The 26,262-nt window shown below is 47.0% G+C and overlaps 1 protein-coding gene across 3 annotated transcripts; it reads left to right on the plus strand.

Moving 5' to 3' along the window:
* On the plus strand, positions 1-26,126 carry LSR (lipolysis stimulated lipoprotein receptor). Of its 3 annotated transcripts, XM_081920670.1 has the most exons (10): positions 2-462; positions 5,689-6,030; positions 14,362-14,481; positions 17,987-18,043; positions 20,113-20,259; positions 20,673-20,843; positions 22,005-22,064; positions 23,500-23,631; positions 23,792-24,417; positions 25,168-26,126. In XM_081920670.1, exons 1-10 carry the CDS (start codon positions 402-404, stop codon positions 25,201-25,203), a joined length of 1,752 nt encoding a protein of 583 aa, XP_081776796.1. In that variant the 5' UTR covers positions 2-401; the 3' UTR covers positions 25,204-26,126. The 3 variants fall into 3 exon arrangements, with proteins under 3 accessions (XP_081776798.1, XP_081776796.1, XP_081776797.1); XM_081920672.1 differs by lacking the exon at positions 23,500-23,631 and having other exon boundaries at positions 1-462; XM_081920671.1 differs by lacking the exon at positions 17,987-18,043 and having other exon boundaries at positions 4-462.
* Positions 26,127-26,262: the final 136 nt, after the last annotated feature.

Below are 26,262 nucleotides of genomic sequence, written 5' to 3' on the forward strand. Positions count from 1 at the left end.
GAGTCTCCCAAAGGCGGCAAACGGACGGGCTTCCACACCACACCGAAAGCCTTTCCGTGGCCGGAAAGCGCCTCAGCAGGTTCGCGTCTCTCCTCCACGCCACCCCCCTTTCTCCTCCTTTATGGGAGTTGGTAGTTTCCGTCGTTTGGGCGAGGCACCCACAGCGAGCGCTGCACCTGAGGCGCGCGGAGAGAGCGAGAGCCCTGAGAGGGGCTTGGCAGTCGGACGTAACTCGGGGAGCTTTGCGCGGGGCGCGGCTGTTCCTGAAGGATTCAGCTGAAGAGTCCGCGGAGGGAAGAAGGGGCCGAAGTAGTGAAGGATCCGACGGAGTTCTCGCTTCCCGCTCCTTTGCCTGCGGACCACCCCCCCTCCCCGCGTCTCTCAAGCCAGCGGGGTGGGAAATGGAGACTCGGCCGGCCATGCTGCCCTTGCTGTGGCTCTTGGGGAGCGCCTGGATCTTAGGTAAAAAGAACTTTTAAAAGTTTTTTTTTTTTAAACAGCGCGAGCGGCGGGACGCCCTTCTGCCTTGCCCCTCCACCCTCCTCTGGGGGAAACTCGTCCGGGGTCTTCTGTTTTTTTGGCCGGGTGGGGGGGGAGAGAACTCGAGAGCTGATTGGGCGAAGGGCTCGCGCTCCTTTCTCCTTCGCGCTGACCCTTTTTTTTGTTTTGTTTGGAGAGCTCAAAGGGGGTTTCTGTCTTCCCAAGGGTATGGGGATATTTCGCAACTTGGGAAACCCACCTGTTCCAAGGTGTGGGCTTCCTGGTGAGGAAAGGGTATATGGCTGCTGTTTTCTCTGCGCCCACCCGCCTTTCACAAAAAAGAAAATAGGGTTTCCGACAGGCAGAAATCAACAGAGTGAAGCCTTTTTCTTATTATGGAAGTGATGAGGGAAATCAGCACCTGTTAGGTTTCTAGCTGTTTCGTAGTTGTCGAAAGATAAGGAAGTTGGCAACTGAGATGATTTATCTATTGTATTTGGCTCCCATCTTTTTCTCCAAAGGGTTGCAGGTGGTGTACAGAGTTTTCTCTCTTTCTCTCCCTTCCCCACATTTAATTGCCACAACAACCCTGTGAGATACGTTAGGCTTAGGGGCGGGACCAGCCCAGGGTCTCCCAGTGATTTGAAACTTGGTTCTGTAGGGAGGCCAAGAAGCTTCAGTTTTCCCTAATCTGCTCCCTGTACCTCTGGGATACATGCCTTTTCTCTTCAGTTCCTGGGCCAACCTTCTTGGATTGAAAAACAAAGTTGTCTTGTTGGCTCCCTTCCCGCAAGGCAACAACCTTTCTCAACTTGAGGGATTGTCTGTGTCTTTCTTTGCATATAGGTTTGTCTGGTTACAGCCCAGTGATCTGCCTTGTTGACTTTGACTCCCTCAGTTTGTTGGGAGAGAAGGCTCATTGGGAGATTTAAAGGAACAGGGGCCAAAATAAGACCTAGTAACCCCATCTACGTGTTGTAGAAAATGCCTGTGTTTTCAAGGATACTGTAGAAGGAAAGGTAGTAATGTCCAGCATCAGGGAATCTTATGAAAGCCTCCTTGGAATTTCAACAGTGTTTAATAGTTGGTGGGACTAAGAAATCCTTGCTTGCTGAGAAAAGTACCTTAACAAGTTTCCAGCCCCATGGGAGATAAAAACATTTGCTCCAGGGGAAAAGATTGGGATCAACCCATTGGTGGCTTAAATTTAGGCATGCTGTTATACCCCTTCCCCCACTATTGGCTGGGATTAGGTCTACCACATGGCAGGGTGTGTGCTTTGCATTTAATGGCCTTCCTCCAAAGTAAACACCCAGGAAGGGACTGATAATTGTTTTCGCTCAAACCTTAACCCTTTTCTGTAATCCTAGTTTCATGACCTAGAGAGAGGGATGGTTCTTCTGCAGCAGGTGATGTCACTTTTGTGGTGGGTGTCTTGCTTAGAAGCCTGGAGTCTACTCAGACCCAGCTTGTGGGAAATGTGGTCATCTCCGTTCCTCTCTTTTTCTCGGGTGATGTCTCATCTTGGCTGCTGTGGCAGCCATGACACGCCTGCCGAAACTGATCTCTGTACCAACCCACCCCCCTTCAGGCGAAACCACGGGAGCAAATAAAAGGAAGAAAGTTGATGCAAGCAGTGGACAGGGGTTTGTTTTTTTCGGTGAAAAGGATATTTGGATTGAAAATACTAGTGCAGTGGACAATGTAAATATCCTTCAGGCACCTAATAAAAACCACCTTGATCTGTCAGGGTTTTTTGTGTGTGAATATTGCTGGTTTGCAGGAACTCTGTGCTTTTCTAGGTTGTTTGCTACCTGAGAAGCTAAATAGAAAGCAAATGATTGAAAGTGTAATATGTAAACAAAAATCTGCCCTTATTTCCTTATGGGGGACACAAGAGCCCTTATAGAGTACTTTGTAGGTTCTCCATCGGTTGGAGAAAATAACAGAGGCCAACCAGAGAATATTGAGAAGCAAAGCAGCTTGTAAGCCTGATCTTTATTGAACTGTTGCAACAGGGTGCTCCCCTCACACACAGGAGAAGGAGGAGGACCCAGAACCAAGATGTGCCTGCCCTTATATAGACATTTTAAATTCCCTGCCCTGGAGCTCAAGACCACCCCCCACAAACATCATACCTACATCACAGAAAAGGTGGTCTACAACAGGAATTTGAATGTTGTTGTTTTTCCTGTCTGCCAGGTTATCTGATAATGCCTTATCTGATTGCCTTTCCTGGTAGTCTGCCCATTCCTTTGAGATGGTGATTACCCACTTCCTGAGAATTGTGTGTGCCTTCCTCTCTCCCCCCCCACTCAAGTTGAATTCAGTACAGTGGTACCTCTGGTTGCGAATGGGATCCGTTCCGGAGGCCCGTTCGCAACGTGAAAAGAGCACAACACGCAGCGGCGTGTCTGCGCATGCGCGGGTTGCGATTGGCCCTTCTGCTCATGACATCATTTTGTGTGTCTGTGCATGTGCGAGCAGCGAAACCTGGAAGTAACCCTTTCCGGTACTTCCGGGTCGCCGCGGGACATAACCTGAAAAAACGTAACAGGAAGCAAATGTAACATGAGGTATGACTGTAAATAAAGTGGTTCCTCTTGCAATTGTATTATTGTTTCATGAGTATCCCCCCCCGCAAATATGGTGCTTTTGGAGCTGCCATGGCACAGACATCAAACCACCATCACATCAGAGGTCACCTCTTTTTACACAGATGTTCTGTGATTTTCAACTGATCATATGTAAAAATCATGAGGATCTGTGACTTGAGCCAATTTTTGTTGGTACTGACAGGCACCAGAACCCCTAGTTTATTGTGACAGGACCAGGCGTGCCCTCCCCTATCCTTCCCTGGTTGGGCCCTGAAGGAAGAGGTCAAAAAATTATGCTCCTGTTTTTGGTTGATATCTGAACCGAACAAAATATGTTTAACTTACTAGGATTTGTTTACAATAAACTAATTTTACTTTACTACACAACCAAACTGGCTTCTTTTAACAAACCATAGTTAACATTAAGCATATTTCAGAGTTCAGATACAACCATAATTGATTATCATGGTGTCTGAGCACAGCCAGTACATGAAGTATTTATGCATGCCAGCTTGGCTGCATATGTGGAAAGGTGAAATACTTGGGGTGGGAGACTCCTATTGGAGTTTTGAGTTTCAGGGTTGATTATGAACAGTGGTTGTTGCATGACTTGGTAATCAGATCAGAAGAATTTTATTTGCATCAGCCACTAGCCGTAGCAATAAAATAAAATGTACTGAAGATAGAGGTAAAAACGTAACTATGCAGAATACATTTTGGAGCTTTACATCAATAAATAATAGGTAGCAATTGGTGTTGACAAGTGTTATGAATAGATTACGAAGTAGCTGTGGCCCATCACTTCATTTAAGTGCTAGAATGTTGACTGGTTTGATTGGAAGAAAATGGAAGGTGTGTTTATGTAGTATTGCAGATAGCTGCTCCCCTAAATTAGCTGCAAGTAAATTGCTTCCCGCCGACTAGGTATGAATGCTCTGCTGAACTGGAAAAACTGTTGTGTGGCTCATGTACTGCAAGTATGTCTTTGTGGATTCACAAGTCCCATGTAGGCTTATTTATAAGGCTTGGCTAATGAGTCAGTTGGATTACTGGGGAAGATGAGAGTAGCCCATTGATAGGAAGTCATTTGTTCCTTTCAGAATGGGAAACGATTTTCTATAACCCAGAAGCTGCTGCAAGTTTCCCCTTCTTCAGGCTGCTTTTCAGTTACTGATTAACCCTCCTAGTTTAGCATGTGTAGCTCTAGTTCTGTGTTTAGAGCAGGGTGAGGAACTGGCTGGTGGTGGACTAAATTGCCCCCACCCCTTGCAGGCTGACTGCTGGGCAAGACTCCTGGCTATCTTAATGATGCAGTTGTGATTGACACATGTCAAAGTTTAATGGAGGTTGCTGGGACAGCTGATCACTAGTGACTGCAACCTCCTTTGAAGAGGTACTTTCAGCACCATTCAGCTGATTGGTGCTGGGAGTTCTTCAAAGAGGCTTGGTGTAGCCACCAATCAGCTGATTTAAAAATGGAGCATTTCCCGCTCTCTGCAGAGGAAGCAGTTTGGATTCAGAGTGCCCCTCCAGTGTTCTGAATCCAAAGCGTTTCCTTTGGAGGAGAAAAAATTTGCTCCCAACATCAGTTGTAGAGCAGGTGGGGATGATTTGTGGGAAATGTTTTTGCAAGTCAAATTGAGTTCTGTGGCAGGCCAGATTAGTGCTGGAGGTCTCCCACCTCTGGTTTAGAGAAAGTAGGCAGCTGGATTGTGGAAGTGTCTAAAATGCAGAGCTGGAGAAAATGTTACTCTCAAACCTTTGTGATTGTTTTTTCGTGAAATGTGGTATATAAATATTTGAGATAAAATAAAGCCTGGTGAGTCAAGGAAAGAGATCGTCTTGATAAAGATTCCTTGAAAACAGACTAGAAACAAAGACTCATGGGGTTCATTTCTCTCGTCTTTCACCCCACAATCCTGCATTTCTTTTTGTTTGAAAGATGCCAATAACAACTCTCTGGCTTTCTTTTCTGGCTGTTACCCAGAAACAGGTTAAGGGTATGAATGAAGTTAAATGCATAATGGTTCTCTTGCCTGTGAGAGTGCATTTTCTCGCTCTGTGCTAATGCCAGTTCTTGTTCCCTGTTGAAGTAGTGATAAAAATCCTTGGCTTAATAAATTTGCTTCTGCATTTGTGACAGCAAAGCTTTCTAGCTCACCTCACGTGTAGAAAGATATATCAGATTCCCAGGAGGCTAGGCTGTGGGATATTTCCTGCCTTGTCCATCAACATTTGACAGGTTTAGATGGCCAGCATTTAGTTACAGAAAATGCTGTGTTTTCACTGAGTTTGCAGACACCATGTCTGATTTCCACACGTGAGACTTAAGTGTTTATTTCCTCTTGAAAGATGAAGCAGAGAAGCCAAACTGGCTTAACTAGGTGGTAGGGCTGACTGCATGCCCCTGAAATGAATTTGTTAAAAAGCGTGAGGGGCGTTTGCTAAGAGGATAAGACAGGATTATTCACAGTCCTGGATTCAAGTGTGCAATGGTCGTAGTAATTGGCTGTGGTGGAGAAACATTCCAGGAAGGAGCTCTGTGGCATTTTCTACTACTATTCTGCTCATTACGATGTCGTCCTATCTGACTGTCTGCTCTTATCTCCAGATCCTGCCTCTGCAATGCAAGTCACAGTGCAGAACCCATTCAACGTGGTCATCCTATTTCAACCTGTCACTCTCCAGTGCAACTACCAGACTTCGGCCACCACGCCACCTATTGTCACGTGGAAGTACAAGTCTTACTGCCGGAGCCGCCTGGCAGATGCCTTTAACCCCAGCAGCCAGGACAGCCAGATCACCAACCAGCTGCAGCAGAACAACCCCGGGTACAATCCATATGTGGAGTGTCAGGACAACTCCAGGACGGTGCGGGTTGTAGCTACCAAGCAAGGCAATGCAGTGACCCTTGGGGACTTCTACCAGGGCCGGCGCATCACCATCACCAATAGTAAGTAAATAGCAACAGGAGCGGTGGCTGTTCTCCAAGAACCCTAACAGCAGCTGCTCTGTTGAGGTAGGTTAGGTTGGGAATGTTGGGGCCAAAGTCACCCAGAAAACTTCTTGTTTGGGCAGGGATCTGAACCTAGATCAAAGTCCCATAGGCTAACTGTGGCATCAGATTGGCTTTCTCAAAGAAGGTATGTATGTATGAAGAGAAAGCAATGTTCTAGGTGGGCACAGGGTGATATAAGTTAAGGATGTAGACAGGTCGGGATCATGGAATAGAAGTCAAGATCTGGAAGTTGGACAAATGGAAGATATTTTTTTTGAAGCATTGTTCAGTCAGATCTGGCTTATGTTGGAGACAAAGGCCGTGAGCTTAAAAAACTGTGGCTTATTTGTGACTACAGATTCACAGCTTGGTACAGCTTCCCGGTGGCTTTATTCTGCTGTTTGTCTTGATTTTTTTTGGTACCCAGTTCCTGCTGTCCTGTGATTCTGTCAGTTTCACTGGTGCAGGCTGTTGTGTTTGCGGTCTTCTTGCTGTGGCTCAGATTGCTAGGTGCCATAGGTTCCTTTGGTGAGAACAGCAGGATATGCATTCCAAAGACAAAATAACTGTTGGGCCAGAGAGGAGCCTGGCCTGAGGGTTGAAGGACTGCATTTGGCCTGAGGTTCACCACCCCTGGTCAAATGTTTAGCTGTCTTCAGTGGTGCATAAGCCCTAGAAGGATGGGATGTAAATTTTCACATAAAATAAAAATATCACAGGACTCTTGTAATGATTACTGGGTAACATTATGTGAAGTGCTTTGAACACATAAAGCACTGTCTCACTTCTAAAGTATTCTTTCCCCAGGCTTTCTGTTTTGAGTTTCATGGGGCTTTTTTAAACCTACGTCTTATCTGTAGCACAAGGAAGAAGAAAGGCAAAGTGCCAGGATTACAACTGGGTGCGACCAGATTCCACACCTTCCTGTGCCCCAGTTTCTCTGTTGGCTGGAGCTAGAGAACAATAAGTTTACAAGTGCTGGAATGATTAGCTGTGCTTCCTGGCTAGGCAACTCCTCCCCTAGCCTAACATACAACCGCTTAATGTGCAGAGAGCATTTCAGTTCTGCGAGAAAACTTAATCCTAAAAGCCTTTGGAAAATTGAATTTTTGATTATTTGGCCTAAAGCTACAAAAGCTGAATTTGCAGGCAGTGCAGTCCCCAGAGTTCTGTGTAGCAGCACTCTACAGGCTATACTTGACAAGAGACTGATTTTGTCATGTAAACTCAGTGCATGAGTTCCTGGTAATCCATGTTAAAGCCAAAACCAATAGCCTAGAATTAGATAGCTGAGTTTTTGTCAACTCTTGCTGCTAACAGCCTCCCCTTCCTGGGTCTTTCTCAGGAGGTGCCAAGAATTCAGTGTGAGACCAGACAGGCAAAGAATGCTATGCCTCTAAGCTTCTAAAGAGAAATTGTGATGTTGCAACAGTATTCACATTATTGTATGTATTAAGAGTTTTCTGTGGTGGAGAGAGAGACTGGGTGATAGGTGCTTGAGTCACTTAACAATTTGTCAAATCACAGGCTTCAATGAAAAATGTACTGCCTGGGCTAGTAGATTTGAACCACAAACTGCAGGCAGCAGGTACTTGATGTGGCAGGATTGGGGAGGGCCAGAAATCTGATTGTAATTCAGGGGTCGGCAAACTAAGCTCCGCGGGCCGGATCCGGCCCAATCAGGATCCGGCCCGCGGACTGTCTGTGGATCGGCATGAGGATTCTGTTTGTTCGGGCTGTGCCATTTCCCCCCGTGCCATTCCATTCCCCCCCTCTCCCCCCCACACCGCGGTGGCGCCTCCTCCTGGCTTCTCCCTGCCCTACCTAGAGGAGGAAGGGGGCTGGGCTGAGCTGGCTGAGCGCCATTTTAAGCAGCCCCTCTGGAGCCAGCCCTTTCGCGGCTCATCTTCCCTCCGCCGCCACCCTGGTGCTCCTGTAGACCAGAGAGTGGAGCGCATGAGCTCGCTCTGCCTACCCATGGGAAAAAGCGGTGGTGGTGGTGGCAGCCCCAGGGAAGGTAAGCGCAGCGGCTGGGGCTGGGGGGTGGGGAGGAGGACTACTTGCCCCCCTCGCCTCTTCTTCCAGCTCCTCCTCCCTTGTGCTGCTTCTCCGGCCCACCACAAGGTCTGAGGGACAGTGGACCAGCCTGCGGCCAAAAAAATTTGCCGATCCCTGTTGTAATTGATGGAGCATGGCACTGAGATGTGTAGGGCCAAATCTTCTAAAGCTTTTTAAAAGGTCAAAACCACCACCCTCGGTTGTACAAACCCTGGAGTACTTAAGCAATGTACTCTCTTTATGTTTCGCTTGCATTCACTCTACGTAGGTTTTGAGTTGTTGCTTCTGTATGGATTGAATCTTGTTGGTTTTTGTTAACACCCTACTACCAGCAAATGAACTGCTTGGGGCCCACTACAAAATACATCTTAGCAATCGTAAAGCACATCTTTTCAACCCTGAAAGGGCTTTGAATCCAGTTCTTCTACTTCTAAACCCCAACAACCCTGTTAACTGCTTTTTGAGGATATTGGCAGGTATTGCACAACTGGAGAACAGCACAGTTCACTGGTTGATAGCATGACTTCTGAAAGCAGCAAAACACTATGCCAGGGGCAGGGAACATGCTGGACTGCCGACTTGCATCCTCCCTGAGCATTGCCCACGTTCGCTGAGGCTGCCAGGAGTTGGAATCCTGCAGCATCTGGAGGGCCCAGGTTCCCACATTCCTGCGCTAAGGAGATAGAAAAGAATCTTCCATTCTCTCTTCCATTCTAAGGGGTAAAGAATCAAACTTGGTGTTCTACCTGTCTTTTCCAGCAAGTATAATCTTAGAGGCATTTCCCCTTTCTCTCTTGCAGAGAAGGGAATGCCTTCTGTTGTTGTTGTTTTTTAATTGTCTCAAAATGACTTCCAACAGATTAATCTGACACCTTTTTAGTCTGATTTAAGGTTGCAGTCCTAAACACACTTAGTTGAGAGTGAACCCTATTGGTCGTGGTGAGGCTTGGTTCACGCATAACACCAAGCCAGAGTATGACTCTGCAAGAGAGTCCATGTTTGTGGGTAACTGGAATGAAAATGGCAGCTGCTTTGCTCCAGCGCCATTCCTGCTGTTGCCACGCTGGCCAGAACTAAGCCAGCTTAATGGTTTGTCTCCTATAATAATAATAATAATAATAATTAATAATAATTAATAATAATTTATTATTTATACCCCGCCCATCTGGCTGAGTTTCCCCAGCCACTCTGGGCGGCTCCCAATCAGTGTTAAAAACAGTACAGCATTACATATTAAAAACTTCCCTGAACAGGGCTGCCTTAAGATGTTTTCTGAATGTCAGGTAATTCTTTATCTCTTTGACATCTGGTGGGAGGGCGTTCCACAGGGCGGGCGCCACTACCGAGAAGGCCCTCTGCCTGGTTCCCTGTAGCCTCACTTCTCGCAATGACGGAACCGCCAGAAGGCCCTCGGCGCTGGATCTCAGTGTCCGGGCTGAACGATGGGGGTGGAGACGCTCCTTCAGGTATACAGGACCGAGGCCGTTTAGGGCTTTAAAGGTCAGCACCAACACTTTGAATCGTGCTCGGAAACGTACTGGGAGCCAGTGCAGATCTCTCAGAACCGGTGTTATGTGGTCCCGGCGGCCACTCCCAGTCACCAGTCTAGCTGCCGCATTCTGGATTAATTGCAGTTTCTGGGTCACCTTCAACGGTAGCCCCACGTAGAGCGCATTGCAGTAGTCCAAGCGTGAGATAACTAGAGAAATTGAGAGCTGTAACCAAGGTTTGCACTTTGTATACTGCTTATGGTTTGCCTGAGCATGACAGACCATGAGCCTGGGATTGCATGTAATTCTAAGGCAAACCATGAACTAGCTTTGGGAAGAAGAAGAAGAAGAAGAAGAAGAAGAAGAAGAAGAAGAAGAAGAAGAAGAAGAATTTAGATTTGATATCCCGCTTTATTGCTACCCTAAGGAGTCTCAAAGTGGCTAACATTCTCCTTTCCCTTCCTGCCCCACAACAAACACTCTGTGAGGTGAGCGAGGTTGAGAGACTTCAGAGAAGTGTGACTAGCCCAAGGTCACCCAGCAGCTGCATGTGGAGGAGCGGAGACGCGAACCTGGTTCCCCAGATTACGGGTCCACCACTCTTAACCACTACACCACACTGGCTCTGGAGCAGGGAAGAAGCAAAGTTTCTGCTCTGGGTACCTGCACCTTTGCTCTTTCCCTCTAAGCCAAAGACTGTCTTATTATTGGGACTGTTTTCCCAGTAAGCATGCATAGGATTAAGCTGTATATATTGCAGCCCTAGTTCGTTTAAAATAAAATAAACCAAATAAAAATAACTACAAATTGGGATGAAGAACACCAACCATTTTGCAATCTTTTCACTATCTCGTTCCTGCTGTTGTGCATCACAAAATCGACCCCTGCTAAATTCTGGCAAGTACTGCTGCTTTCTTTTTTTTTTTCTCATGAACTCTGACATCAGCAAAGACTTGAGAGGAGAGGCAAAACAGGAATAAACAGCATTTACTGTTCCAGCAGGTCAAAAGTCCGTGGCAAAAACCTACAGCTTGTGATAACATGTTTCAAAACAAGTGCCAGTCGCCAGTTTTGGAGTCATCACAGGCATGTTCTCTTTCTTGCCTCCCCGCAAACCCATGGAAAATATTGAAGTGTGATGACAGGGTTTTTTTTTTCTTTCCTGCTACAATAGGGTCTGACTCACATTGCAGAAAACCAAAACAACCCTTTTGGACACCTGGGCTGTCCCCCCCCCCCCGCAGCTTAAGCTCTGCATAGTTCTCATCTTAGTAATGGGCAGAGTGGATTTAGTTGTGAAGCCTTCAGCAGCACCATAACCAGCAGTTAAAAATAATAATTGCAGTGCACTTTCCATCCTCGCAGCACTTTCTAAGCACCTAATTGCAGTTATTTCAGGAAGCACAGAAGGTCCACTTAAAAACTTGGTGCAACTTAGGCTGATGTTCAGGTTCTGGAAACAATTGTTTTGTAGAATATGCTGATATTCTGCTGATTTGCAAGTGTTGGTGCACTCGAAACAGGGATGGTGAAGTGGTGGCTCAAGACCTTGGTGTGGTCCTGGCCTTTGTACAGAATTTTAATCTTAAGAGTGATGCAACATTTGCTCAGTAAGGAACAGGAGAGGGTGGGGAAAGAATACACACGTGTATTCGCAAAACCCATCTATATAGGTTTTTAATGGTCCCATCCAACTCTACAATTCTATGATTCTATGTTGCTGTGCTTGAGCATGTCCCTAGTATCTCCAGGGCTTATGCAGGTGGCACTGTGGTCTAAACTGCTGAGCCTCTTGGGCTTGCCGATCAGAAGGTCGGCGGTTCGAATCCCCATGATGCAGTCATCTCCCGTTGCTCTGTCCCAGCTCCTGCCAACCTAGCAGTTCAAAAGCATGCCAGTGCAAGTACAACTGCGGCTGGGAGGTAAATGGCTTTTCCGTGCACTCTGGCAGTCTTCACAGTGTCCTGTTGCATCAGAAGCAGTTTAATCATGACCCGGAAAGCAGTTCTGTAAAAGTGAGGCCAACCCCATCAACTCTTGTATTGCCACTGCGGGTGTATCTGATATTTGCACATATATCGGTTTGCTATGGGGAAACATTCCTGAGTGCTGTTGCAGAACAAACTCTATTTTATTTATGCAGCTGTGAACCCCTATAGCAAGGCTGCGGGTTCCCTGCCTGAAAAGACCCAGTTTCTCATTCCTGCAAAACAGCAGAGATGCTGTTTGTACCAGGGGTAGTTGACATGGTGCTCTCAGGATGCTCTTGGACTACAGCTCCCATCATCCCTGACTGTCGGGCATTCTCACTGTGGCTGATGGGAGAGAACATCTGGAGGGTACCATGTTGGCTATCCCTAGTTTTTACAGTTACAGATAGGTAGCCGTGTTGGTCTGCCATAGTCAAAACAAAACAAAATTCCTTCCAGTAGCACCTTAAAGACCAACTAAGTCAGTTCTTGGTATGAGCTTTCGTGTGCATGCACACTTCTTCAGATACCTAGTTTTTGCAATCATAGATAGTGAGCAGTACTTGTTGCTTCAGCAACTGCGCTAGAATGTGTATGTGACCAATTTCCTTCTCCCTCACCCAATGCTGCCTCTGTGGACTTGTTAAAGTGGACGAAGTTGAAGGCATAAATTGCCACCAGGTGAGTTAGCACGTGGGAAATAATTGCATGTTATTTTGGGCTGTATAAGGAAGTGAGGAAGTGGTTTCCCTGTGATCTTAGGTGTTGATGGCTTGATCTACCCAACTAATTGTTGTTAACCTGGCCCAGCCAGAAGCCTTGGAGCAAATGAGGAGTACCAGAATCCAAACCAGCTGAGAGAAAACCCTTTTCCCTGCACTTCCTTGTCTCTCGCCCTATTTCACGCCTCCTATATTTTCCAGGATTGAGTCATTCATTCTCCACACTGCCTTTTCCTTTGGAGAGCCTTGATGGGCCAAAGCTGTCTGCTTTCCAGAGAAGGGAGAATAACTGGCCCATGAATTGCCACACAGCAGCACTGCAGAGTTGTGCAGATGAGGAAAAAAATAAATACTTGGGAGATTCAATACATCCTGTGGGCTGGTCCTTGCCTGCTTGCGATTTAATTCTACTTCACGTTCAACCATTTCTGCATCCTGGTGTGACTCAAAGAAGGAAAAAAAGAGCATCTGCTAATAGCCCTTACCTAACCATAGCGAGAGCATCCAATGCAATGTGTTAAAATTGTAAGTTCCCTTTTAAGAAGAGAAGTACCACTGTTGATGGGTGGAATTTTGTACAGGGAATACTTTTTCCCTTGAGACTTTGGGCAGAGAATCCGGCAAAAGTCTCAAAACAACCTTTCCCCCCTCCTACTGCTGGTGAGTGGTCCCAGCGTGAACTACCACTGCACTGGATACTCCCTTTTTGTACCCTCATACTAAATAGAAGTGCTTACCTGCAGAACTCTTCATCTTTGCAGACCTCCATCTTCAGCCAGGCACAGAGATTGGGCAGTAGTGTAGCATATTCAGAAGTGCAGGATCCCTTCATCATGGTCACAAGCCCATACCCCTTCTAAGATTATACAAGTTTACAATCATCATCATCATCATCAGAGGTACATTGCAACAATCAATGCCAATCTCCATGTGCTCCCTTCCTGTTAGATCTATTTTCTATACACACACACGGGCAAATGATTTGGTGTGCTCCAATATAGTGGCTTGTGCTCTACATGAAGTTCAATTGTGTGTAGAAGAACTTGCACACCATTAAAAAAACACACTAAATAGCCTTGTGTTTTCGGTTTTCATAAATGTTTGGCTTTCGAGCGTACAGTGGCTAAGAAGCTTCCTTTTTGTCTGATTGTTCTGTTCTTGGATGCTGGAGACAGGGACACTGCTGCAGAAATAGTAATGGGTGTTCGACCCTTTGCGACCTTGGACTGCTGCTTCACTGAGTGCAAGGAGGAGAGTTGCCTTAGGTTGTCTCTCTTGTCTGTAAAAGAAGGTGTAGGAGGGACAACTGCCCCTCCCCCCCAGTCAAGCCCTCTTGCAAGAAGTTGCTGGGCAATTTAATTGTGAATTTGGAATGTGTCCCTGGAGAAGCCCCTCTGACAGTTTCTGGCTTAATCCTAGGACTTTTTCCCCTGGCAGGGTAGGATGGCTTGCCTCTGCAGATTTCCTTTTTTACTTTTCTTGTTCCTCTTGAACAATGAGTCTTCCACCAACTGAGAGAGGCCCGGTATGGTTGCCTATTTCTGATCTCCTTGCAGCACAAAAGCTAGGATAAGCTTTTGAAAATAATTCAGGCTGAAATTGGGGCACAGCTTCTCTCTAGGGCCCAGAGCTCGCTTTCAGAGACAGGTGCTATTCAACACTTGTGCACAAAATACTCCACCTTGCTGCAGTTTCCAGTTCTTACATATAGGTAAATTTCCTTAAATGAATGGATGGAAAGGTAGGTATCCGTATGGTTTCTCGTCATGAGCAATGGTTTGCAGCATCCTGCGATGCTCATAGATTCCCAAGACAAAAACCAAACTGATGGTACAGTTTATAATAACCAGCGGAAGAATATTATTTTTCTTTAGAACAATATTATGGTTTCGTATGTATGGTTTCGAATGGTTTCCCTACAGAGGCACAACCTTGAGAGAAGATGCTGTGACTCTGCTTAACATTTATCTATTCAAGGAGCTGACTTTTAGCATCTGGGTTGATACTTTTTTCTTCTTCTCTGCCTTCTTTTTCATCCTTCTCTAGATGCTGACCTCAGCATTGACCAGACAGCTTGGGGAGACAGTGGGGTGTACTACTGCACAGTGACTTCCAATCAAGACTTGCAAGGCAACAACGAGGCCTACGCTGAGCTCATTGTTTTGGGTAAGTGACAAGGCTGCTGTTGAGCACACAGGAATCTCTCAGGACAGATCAGGGCAGCTTAATTGCATGCTGTGGGAGGCTTCGCAGGAGAGGATGCTCTCGCACAAGTCTAGCTGGCCTACTGGGTAAATCGCCAGGAGGAAAGGAAGACCTGGATGGTTGTCTAGCTTAGTTTGCCCTGCAAAACTGGTGCGTGTACCTTTGCTTTCCAAGTCCCACCCACTCAGAAGAAGATAAGGGGTTTTGGTTCATCCATAGAAGAATGAGGTGATGTAGTTCATATTGCAGGTGGTAGCTTTTATTTTTTACTGCTTGCCCAGATTTGTTGGGTTACAGAAATACACCAAGGAGAAAAACAACACAGGAGAGAAGAGAGGTGCTGTGCTAGTTTTCACTCAGACTTTTTAAGTGTAAGGAAGCATCCAAAATGTTTATTTCCCCACCTCAGTAACTCAGGGTCTAAACTGGTGCAGTCCATTCTGTTGCCCAGGCTCTACTGCAGGGGTTGGCAACCTAAGGCCCATGGGCCACAAGCGGTCCATGGGGGTTGTTTAACTGGCCCATGGACCCCCGCCGCCCACTCGGTCAGCTCCCATGTGCCACGCTACAGCCCGGAGCAGAGTAGGGACTGCCTTCCGCAACACTGGCTGGCTTCCCATTGGCTGCAGGAAGCTCCTGCAGCCAATGGGAAGCTGTACATGCCTCCTCCATGCTGGAAGGAGTGCCGGAAATAGCGTTTGCGCATGCGTGCGCACACACTCTGGCCCACAGCGGTGTCTGCGGGACTGTGATCCGGCCCAAGCCACGAAAACTTTGCCGACCTTCTCTACTGCCTTAGCCTGCTTTGTGCGCTGCACCAGCAGCCTGAGAAACCGCTTCTGGGACCCCAGCACTGTGCTTCCTGTCCTAGCACCAGCTGCATCCAGGCTGGCATATAATTTTTTCTGTTTGATTGCCTGCCATATCAGCCCCACTGCTTTATGCCCAGCTTTGTTACAGCACTGGATCCCTCGCACTCCCAACCTATGCCACACCCTATCTGGGACACCCATTCGTAGACACACAAAAATTTGCTACTCAGGTGTCCTCTTGTAGTCAGTTGTAAATACTCTCCAATGTGTGTGTGTGTCTTCTGGGAACAAAGCAGGGTCTCTGGACTGGAGCCAAGGTGCAGGTTGATCTTTGTTTGCTATGCACACAGAGCTCTTTCTTTGCAAAACCTCTGTGTGTGCGTGTGCACGTCTGTGATACTGTACTGGAGGAACCAGTTCTAAGTGCGGGTGGAGACTGGCATTCTGAAGTGTCCCTTTATCGTGGGCAGTGCCGCGTCACCCTGCCCTGTAACATTGGCCCCTGTCATGAGGAATTTTGTGTCCTCTGTGGAGCTTAAAAAAATACTGTTCTTGTATATTGTTACTTAAGCAAAATGCATGGAATTTTGCTTATTCTACATGTTTATGCCTTTCTCAATGATTGTGTGCTACAAAGGGCACACAAGCCTTAATGCTACCTGCTGGAAATATTATTGCTTGAGTTGCCAGAGATTGATTTTGGGACCTTGTGCATATGCAGTAGTAGTTGCAGTTAAGACTGTCTTGGGTAGCAGAGCTGGGAACAACCCTTTTGTTTTGTTTGAGGACTTGGGGAATTGTTGACAGTCAAAAATGGATCAGTGGTCTAACTGGGTGAAAGGCCTCTTAATATGTTGCTTGGCTTAATTCCACTCACCCTCTTCCTTCCAGTTCCATTGTAGTTGGATTAATTTCATAAGGCTTTGCCTGTGTACTTTTCAGGCTCCTTGTTGCATACATTAGGACTAGAAGCTCGTTTTGTTCTTAAAAGAACAAAACCAAACACAGATCCTTAGTGTTGGATTTTGTGCACCAACAGGCTGCTTGTGTTTGTGTGCTGTGAGCAGATCTTCCACTATGAGAAGCAGAGAGGAAATGAACATGAATGGACTTTCCTGCAGTGGCAGGGATTAAGGGTGTGGAGCATCATATCTTATCTGTTTTGTTTATTAACATCTTTGGTATACCAAGGGGGCACTGTGCCCTTGGGACCCAGTTTGAGTTGGTTTTCAAACTGCTCCTGTTCTTTGTTTGTGTGACTGCGTTCTTTAATTTGTATTTTGCAATTTGTGCTGTGATTTTTACTTAACTTTTGCACTCATGGCTCTTGGCTAAATGGAACCTCCATGTCTAGAGCAAGTATATCTCTGTGTACTATACGTCTAGGGCAAAAAACAACAACATGCGAGGGCTACTGGCCCTGGTGAGCTTCTCAAAGTCATCTGTGTGGCCACTATTAGAATCCAAGATTTCAACTAGGCAGATCGTTGGTCCTATCCTGCAGGCTCCTGAGCAACTTTCTGGCATTGCCTGACTGCCAAGTTAACTAATGTTCAGATCTGTGACCTGGTTCTCGTCCCACGCAATTATGTTGTTTACATCAATCCATTCCTCTGGGGGGCTCTAGGAGTTCTCCCCCCAGAGGGAGCAGAGCAGGCAGGGAATATATTGGGACGCCTCTGTGCAGGCAGCTATTTCATACTGTGTGTAGTATTGTCTTGAGGTTTTCTACTCCCAAGTTGGCTAAAACTGGGAGACCAGCTTTCTTCCAGATAGTACCCTCTCTGTGGAACGTGTCTGCTTCCTCCCAGTCCCTGTACTCTTCTCTTTCCTCTATTTTTTTTTTTATGTCAGAAACCATATTCCACCCCCAGGCTCAGGAACTGCAGCAGGGTGATGTGCCTGGCTGTGCCAGGGTTGCCTGTTCTGAAAAAATGCCGGTTGCTTACAGCAGGGCCTGGGAAAGGAAATATTTTCCCAAACATTCCACTCTGTAGGTGAGAGTGCGTGCCTGGCTTGCAGTTGCTCCATCAGGGGGACGGATGGGGACACACAAACACATCCAGGAATGTTAGTCCTTGCCTCTCTGACTTCTCCATTTCCTTAAGACAAAAGCAAGGGGCTTATCTTAGGACAAGGTAACAATTGCAGGTTCATCACTTCTTGACTGCAGCATTTAAATAAGGACTCCTGTGCATCACAGATAAATCACTGCAGATGGAATTTCTGATATTACCATTTGCCCCTCTAGGGTTCCTTTTCAGTCTGAGGGCCGCATTCCCTCATAAACAGCCTTCCAGGGGCCACATGCCAGCCCAGCATCCTGGATGGTTTAGCCTTTGTACAGTAGGCTTCGTTCCAGCTGTGCAGAAGTCTCTTTGTTTTCCACACACACCTCTCTCCCATCATTCGTGCAAGCACAGGGCATTATGATAGTCAGAGGAGACATTCTAGCCAACCAAAGCTATTGAGGAAAACACAGAGCAGGGACGGCGTGGGTCAGGGGTGAGTCCCAAGGACAGTGGCCTGGAGGGGGCTGCATTTGGCCCTAGGTTCCAAACCACTGCTTTAGCTGGCCCAGAAGTGCCTGCCTCCAGGAGCAGCCAGCTGTATTTAGTAACTTTCTTTCCCCTGTGTTTTTGTTTGTTCTGTAGGCAAATCCTCCGGTGTCTCAGAGCTTTTGCCAGGCTTTCAGATAGGGCATATGGAAGGTACTGGCTTTGCTTCTTTTTCCATGCTGTCTTTCCTGGGGTTGTGAGGGGTGGGTGGATAATAATCCTTTGTTCTTTAATATGTCCTTTCCTTGAATCTGTCGGGGTAGCAGTAGGCGTGCCTGGGTTTGGAAAGGAGTCCAAAATGTCTGTCTCTTAGGGTACTTCTTTTGTTAACTTGCTAACACTGCAAAACTCTGTAGGCTTCTTTTACGTTTCTTCCAACCTCCCCACCCACCCACCACCTACCTCTAACTGTGATGTATAAGAGAACCTGTCTTTTCATGTCCCTGCTGTAGAGATGCAGGCTTAAGTGCAGTGTGCGATTCAGGGTCACTTGAGCCTGTAACTGAATTAGGAGTGGTTCACACATACATTGGGAGTGTGTACCTAAAAAAAGAGTCAAGTGTGAAGACATCTGAAGGCAGCCCTGTTTAAAGAAGTTATTAATGACTGATGTTTTAATGTATTTTTAATCTTTTGTTGGAAGCCACCCAGAGTGGCTGGGGAAACCCAGCCAGATGGGCAGGGTATAAAGAATGTATAACCATTATTATTATTATTATTATTATTATTATTATTATTATTATTATTATTATTATTATTATTAATGTTACCAACATCTGGATTGTGCAGAAAACACATTTGGGCAAGCTGGAACTGGCTGCCGAGTGTAACTTCATAGCAAACCTTGGTGTTCATTTGCACATGATATTGTTATGATGATGGTATGCACAGGGGTTGCTGTTGTGTCTTAACACTAGCACCCTCGATAAACTGTGTATTGGAGTTCCCCATTGTCCCTGATCACTGGCCATACCGGCTGGGGTGCTGGGAATTGTAGTGCAAAACATTAGGAGGGTGCCAGGTTGGTGAAGGCTGGGTTATGCATTGTTCTGATATTCTTTGGCTGGAGGGCATAAGCAAAGGTTCCCCAGCTTTAGTTTGTCAGGACTTGCTTAGGGGCTGCTGCTATGCAAGTCCTTTCAGCCCCAGCAGCTAGTGAGAGGGAAGGGTAAACCACGCTGGTATCCTACACAGAACGCAACTGCTTGCGAAGCAGAAAGGCAGTCCCCTAACACTCCATTAGAAGTTGGTGGGAGAGCTATACTTAAAACCATGCTCCTTAGCCAGCTGAACACAACCAACTCATCCTGGAAAACTATCCATAGATGACGAGGACTGCTGAGGCTGGCTTCAAAGCATGAGTGATAGACACCAGCACTTGAGAGCTTGCAGCATTTGACAGACTTAGGTGGAGAGATCTGTGCCATGTGGCCTTGTCCATCTTTGAGTTGTGGTGTGTATGAGTTCGAAAGAGAACATGCTCCATACTGCAAGTTCTGTGGTCTTCATCTCTTGGGCTAATCCCAGAACCTGTGTTGGTAATATATGGAAATTGGTCTGCCAGTCTAGGTTCATATTTCATTTTGCAGCTGTAGGGCCCTTGAGTTTAAAGAAGAATGTATAAAAGCAGTAGATAAAGCGCCCAATAGAAAGAGAAGGAACGAGAGGAGCAAAAAATGTGGCACGCTGAAGGCTTTTGCCTTCCCTGGGCGACTAGTTATCACTGACACACAGGAGGGATTTTGCCTCTGCAAAGCAATCTTGGTGCAGCAGTCCTTTTGCTTAGGAACAGCAAGAGGGGGATGAGGGCCTGATCCTGTAGGAGACAGAACAGCGCAATGAATGGGATAGATGTAGAATGAATGTCTAGATATTTATCAGCCCTTTGGGATTCAGGATTCAAGAGGACCTGTTGGCATGCACTCAGCATGCAACAGGATCAGTTAGGGTCTGAGAGGAGGGACTTCTGGGCCTGGGCGATGCAGGATCTTGTGTGAGGAGGGGGCAGAAATTGTCAGTTTACTAAGGCTGTCATACTGTGAGAGCTGTATATTAGGGCAAGGAGTGCCTGGTATCACAACTAGCATTCTCCTCCTCAATTGAAGCTTGTTGACTCCTTGTAGAAGCTGCCAAGATGGCCTAGCCCTTCTCTCTAGATGGAACTTGATTCATAGGCTCTGTCTCAAAAGGACTTTTCCCTCCCCACCCCCCTTTCTTCCCAGACTGGCTCTTTGTCGTCCTGGTGGTGTTAGGGTTCTTTCTGGTCTTAATGCTCTTTGGGATCTGCTGGTGTCAGTGCTGCCCTCACACCTGCTGCTGCTACGTCCGATGTCCCTGCTGTTCTGAGAAGTGCTGCTGCCCTGAAGCACGTAAGTCTTGTTCTTCTCTTCCCCTGAACCGCGAGAGCAGGCAGAGCAGCTTCTGTTCTCAGATCTGCCATGAACCTTCTGCCTGACCCTAGGACAAGTTCTCCCATCTTTGTGACTGCCCACAGGCTTATTATAAAACACCCTTGGCTCTGTGTATGAGCAGTCCCTAACTTTTCCCAAGCTACCTAATGCTGCATTATATCAGCATATTTCTGCAAGGGAAACATGGGCAATATGGAAGCCATTCTGCCTACATTTGCACTGATGAAAAGCGGAGCAGGGCAGATGTTATCGCTGACCCTGAATTTGCGATTCCCCTGATTGTTGCTGGAGGAATGCCCTGAACATTTGGCTTAGAATTCCTCTTTTCCAGCATTAATATATTGTAATCCCTAACACAAGCATGTCTTCAGTCTACCTTGCAGGGAAAGCTGCAACTTCAGGGGCCCCCAGTGTTTATGCACCCACCCTCTATGCATCCAGTAACCATCTGAAGCAGGGGCCCCCACCCACTGTGATCCCCATGGGTCCAATGCCTGCCATGTACAATGGTTATGGAGTGGATTACGACAGAGCCAGTTCAGGTAAGTGGCTTCTCCTAGCCAAATCCTTGCTGTCCCAGAACTAGTTCCCTGCTGGACTGAATTGACAGTTCTAATAGGCTTTGTGCTAGCCAAGGGCCTGACTCTTGTGAGCTCTCATTTGGGCTTAAACCCTGGTCTGCTGGGTGATAGAGCTGGTTCCTCACTTCCTGTAACTATTTGGGCAGCTGCTGTCTTGCTCAACACAGTGATAAGCACATTCGGCTTTGGAAACCATCATGTAGAGGGGGATGGTGGGCTCTCCTTCGCTGGAGTTCTTCAGGCAGAGCAGGTGGTGAGGATCCTCTGGCTTGCGGGTCAGATGTGGCCTTTGAGGCTGTTTTTCCCCAGACCACATCCACCTCCCCACACCTGATGTGTGATGTCAGGGGTCAGGCAAGTAGAGAAGTGCTGCCAGTGCACAACCAGGGGCTTTACAGTGATTTACTCCAGCTACAAAATATGAGGCTAATGAAGAGGCCCCAGACCATCTGGGCTGTGAGTCCTCGTTCCTGCCTTGCAGGCCTTACCCTACCTCCTCGCCTGGAAGGGCATGGTCCTGACTGACTCCAGCTACAAAACTTGAGGCTGCTGAATAGACAGTTGAGTAGGGTTTATTGAGGGGTGTTGTTGCTGTCTTTATTTTAGAACTTACTATGATTTATGTGGAAATTGTCCAATTAGTGTACTACTTGATGTTTTATTTATTGTTTATGCCTCCTTTTGCCATGTTTGTAATGATCTGATTTTTTTATAAGCCGCCTTGCACATTGTTTGAACCTATGGAAAGGCAGCATACAAATAAAATTATGAATGAATTAATGATTGTGCATTGGCAAAAGAAGGCAGGCTTCACCTCTGCCACCCAGTGACTAATGGGAAGTAGAGCTGAAGCCTCCAGAATTGGCTGTGCATCATGCTTTGAAGGCCCAGCTTTTGAGACTTCGAAGTGCCGAATCACCTGGCATCAGGTGCTTGACAGGCAACGCTAAGTAAAAGGGGACTTGTTTACAGGGTACAACAATGAGCCCCAGAACTGCAAGAATGACCTGATATTGCTTGTACAAGTTTGCAGGATTGAGGAGTGTAGGCTTGAGCAGTCATTCTCATGGCTGAATACCAAAGTTCTTTGACAATCCTTGCTGTCTCTTTATTTCATTGCAGTTGGTGGGAACAGCTCCCAGGTGCCCCTCCTGAGGGATACAGATAGTATTGCAAATGCTGGTAAGAAACGTGTGTATTGGGGATAGAAGCAGAACTGTCTGCTTGGACCTTCATTGAGGGGCATATAAAAACGAAGTCGTGACAGCAGGCAACCTTTTGGGTGGGCAAGTGCTTCACCCTTGGCTGAACTAACCTGCTTCATTGTGGGAGAGCTGCCTATGAGCTCACATGGGGAATTGTGCTTTTGGGTGATCCAGCTGTTTGTATTTGCAAGCAACTGAGGTTGAAAGCTTATGGGGTGTGGGGAGAGGAATATTGAGGGCTAATGCTTCCCTCTGCTGCACAGAAGCAGAATTGCTTGCTAGTTAATAAAGATAGAGCAGGAAATTGCTCATGTAGCGAGTTTGCTTAGGATTTCCTTCACACCTTCCAGATGCACACTTCTCAGGATAGTATGAGAGGATACCGCATAGGCTTCTGAGATATTGTCCTGTTTAGTGCCCAGGAAGGGCACTTGCAAGATCCTGGGCAGCTCCTTGCTACCTCTTCTATGCTGAGCAGGGCCAGCAATGGTGCCTCTTGGAGGAATAGCACCCCACCCCCTGCCAAAGTATCTTAACTGGGAAGAGTTCAATTCCCCCAGTGGGCCATTGCTGACCATATTGGGTGGGCAAGTTCCTATATAGAATCTTTAAGCTCCCAGAATGCAAATATTTGGCCCGAAAAGAAAGCTAAAAATGCAGTAGCAGCAAAAACAAGCCAGAAAATGGACAGACTGGCAGAAAGTGGACAGGTTTTAAAAACTCCTGCTTGGAACAGAGGCGGCAAAAGAACATAGGCAGGGTGCTGTTGCCCTCTTTGTACTGATACTCAGTTCTGTAGCACACCTAGTTTGAGCCGTTGCTCGGACTGTGTGTTCCAAACATAGCTGTGCTGAATACTTGCTGCTGCATGGTTTAGGGCCATAGTGCCACAGATATATGAATGCTATCCTGCCATTTGCACTTAGAAAGCCTTGGAAAGGGATTCATGGAGACAACGGCTGCCTCTTGGGGAGAAACGTCATGCTCAGCAGAGGAGAGAATTTTCCAGGCTGTGTTGGGAGGACCTTTCCCAACATGCAGAGAAATGTGCCCTTGTTCATAGAGTGCCTGTTGCATCCTGGAGGTTCCTCCTTTATTTTTAAATCTGCTGAAGCAGGCGATGAGGTTGCCGTTTATTCTCCCACTTTTCTTCAGCCAGACCCTTCATCTGCTGTAGGCTGTGCAGGCAGGTTGGGGGACAGCTACAGATCAAAAGACTGGGAGAGGCAGGGTGCAGGAGAAGGGACACCTATTGCCTCTTTCCAGTTCAGAGCTGCATTTTCTTGGTGGTGGGCAAATCCCTTGGTTGTAGCCCTGTTTGCTGCGTTTTGTCCCGTGGATGATATTTGGCTCCCTGCAAATGGGGAAATGGGCCTCTGTCCTAAAGCCTGCTCCTGATGTCTCTTCCCCAGCTGTGCGCAGCGGCTACCGCATCCAAGCCAATCAGCAGGATGACTCCATGCGGGTGCTCTACTATATGGAGAAGGAGCTGGCCAACTTTGACCCCACCCGCCCGGGCCAGCCTAATGGGAGGCTTGAGAAAGGTACTTTGGTTGGGTCCTTCTTTATGTGTGGAAGCACACCACGGGGCTCCCCAAGAACAGCCCTCAGGGACAGCTGTTTTTTAGGAGAGCATGATAACTAGACTCATTTGCAGCACGGTGGCCTCGAAGCTTTTGACCATCTCTTGCACTTACTTTCCAGCCTCCGTGATGAGCGAACTGAGCTCTCTGCATGAGGACGATCGGCGCTACGAACTGCGGCAGGGGCTGGGGCGGCTGCGCGGCCAGGCCATGTCCCCCATCAGCGACGTGGAAGAGGAGAGCATGCGGAGCAGCGAGACCAGGCGCTTGCTACCCCCCTTGCGGCGCGGCCACTACGAGGACCCTCCATCGCGAGGCTATGGCCGGCGGCCCCGATCCCGCTCAGTGGACGCTCTGGATGATCTGGACCGGGACCCTTATCCAGACCGACCCAGGAGCCGCGGCCGACGTGGCTCCGATGAGGACGAGTGGCACCGCCGCGACTATTCCCCGGACTCCCGCGATGACTATGACCGCTACGGTGGACGGCGCAGCCGGAGCAGGGATGACCTGAGGGACCTGGACCGATCGCACTACGATGACCGGATCTTGCAGGAAGCGCTGCGGCGGAAGCAGAAGGCGGCCGGCCGTGAGGACCGGGATCACGCCAGTACATCAAGTGGGAAGCCCGGCAACAGGAGAAACGGAGATGACGATAGCAATGGGTTCCCCCCGCCACCGCCACCTCCATACACAGAGACAGAGTCTGTTTCTTCCCGTGGCAAGAATGACCGCAAGCTCCGGAGGGTGAGTAGGGAGAGCACCCTGACAACGTGGTGCATGATAGCATTGCTTTGGAGTTTCAGATGAAACATGGCCTTCAGTTGTCTGCTGGATCCTTTTATGTTGCTACCGAAGTGGAGGAATGAGGCCTTCAAGGGCGATTCTTTTCTTTCTCCTGAGGAGGTTGAGCTGCTGTTGGAAGAAGGGGTTCAACAGAGGAGATGTTCCAGGGTAGGAGTGGGTATCTTCAGGTGTTGTGGGGCTCCCAGTTTCCATCCACACCAGCTAGCATAGCCGGTCTTCAGGGATGATGGGAATTTGAGTCCAGTACAGTAATGTCTAGGGAGGCCACAGTCTCCCCACCCCTGTTCTTGGGGCTGACCCAAATCGAAGACCCAGCTTTGTACTGATAAGAGCAACTGAAATGATTGGGGTTGTTCAGTCAAGCTTTATAGGGGAAGCTTATCCAGCAGCTAGGGCTTTTTAGGGTCTGCTATGGGAATTTTGCTTAAAGGAAGACTAAAACTAGCTTTCTGGTTAGTGGCTCCAAGATAGTAGAATTGGAGACCCACCAGTATCTGTCTTTATTACTGAGGCTCAGGAAGCTGTGCAAAGGTGTTTTAGGGTGCCTGTGTTTAAAAAGTGTGTATCTTCTATTTGTGGTGTTTTTGTTATACCTTGTGGTGTTAACAGCCTTTGGTTGTTCTAAAGATCTGGTGAGATATAAATGTCTTAAATTGTATTACTAAACCTTACTTTCTTTTTGCCCTACAGAACCATGCTGTCAGCAGGGAAAGTTTGGTGGTTTAACCATTTCCATACCTCTGCCTTGGGTGGATGAGAGAAGTCCTGTGCCTTGAACAGCTACAGCAACTGCGGCTTGGCTTGTTGATATGAGCTTTATTCACCTGGAGTCTATAAAGTGGAGCAAGTGGAGCTTTCGTGTATACCCAGCTGACAACAGGGACTGGTCGACTGGACAAAACTTGAGAAACGGACCTCTTGGTGCCTTAGGTTTAACCTCATTGCATATCAGCTGAGAATCTTAAGGAGTTTGCACTGCAGGAGAACTTTTAAGCTCCTTTTTGGGTGCTCCTTTTAAATTTCAGGCCTAGTTTTATTTTTTCACGTAGTGTTCAGGAGGGCACTTGAGCATGATCCTACAGTACTGTACTGGAAAAGAATAAAGAATAAAACCAGTGGTCTTATTCTGCCAAAAGGAGATCTTCCTCTGCCTTTACCTTTTCGAATAATTTTGAAGACAATTCCAAAGAGAATCTACTGGAACTACATTTTCTGCATAGGTTTTTGAAGTGCTTCAAACACATTTTTTTCCTTTTCCTTTTATTTTTTATTCCATAAAATTTATGTACCGCTTGATTGTAAAAAGAAAAAAAAAACCAACCTCAAAAGCGGTTTATGAAAGTGGTTTATACATGAGTTGTGTGATTTTGTGCGTGCAAGATTTTTTCCCTTTGTAAACAAAGTATAGACTGCCAGTGCTGTAAATATTCTAAGGCAGGCGTGGGAAACCTGTGGCTTCTCAGATGTTGCTGGACTACAAATTCCATCACCCCTGACCATTTGCTGCATTGGCTGGGACTGACAGGAGTCTTAACAACAACAGCAGCATCACTACAGGTTCCCAACCCTTGTTTCTAGAGTGCAAAGAGCTTATAATTTTGTTGAGATTGCTGTTTTATAGAAATGAAAATAAAACGAGTAGGATTGAATTCTTGACTAGGATGTGATGTTGGAAAAGGGTGGGTGAAAAACATCCCTCTTACTCGCTTTTGTCTATCTTTTTTTAAATAATTATTATTCTGAGGTGGGTTTCTTTTTTTTAAAAAGCACATGTAGAGCATTTTA

This window comes from Podarcis melisellensis (assembly GCF_964234715.1).
Source record: "Podarcis melisellensis genome assembly, chromosome: 8".
In the NCBI taxonomy this organism is placed as follows: Eukaryota; Metazoa; Chordata; class Lepidosauria; order Squamata; family Lacertidae; genus Podarcis; species Podarcis melisellensis.

Coding starts and splice junctions, on each gene's coding strand:
- LSR (XM_081920670.1), top strand. CDS start 402: ATGGAGACTCGGCCGGCCATGCTGCCCTTGCTGTGGCTCTTGGGGAGC. Junction 14,482..17,986: donor CGCTGAGCTCATTGTTTTGG/GTAAGTGACAAG, acceptor TTTGTTCTGTAG/GCAAATCCTCCGGTGTCTCA. Junction 18,044..20,112: donor TCAGATAGGGCATATGGAAG/GTACTGGCTTTG, acceptor CTTTCTTCCCAG/ACTGGCTCTTTGTCGTCCTG.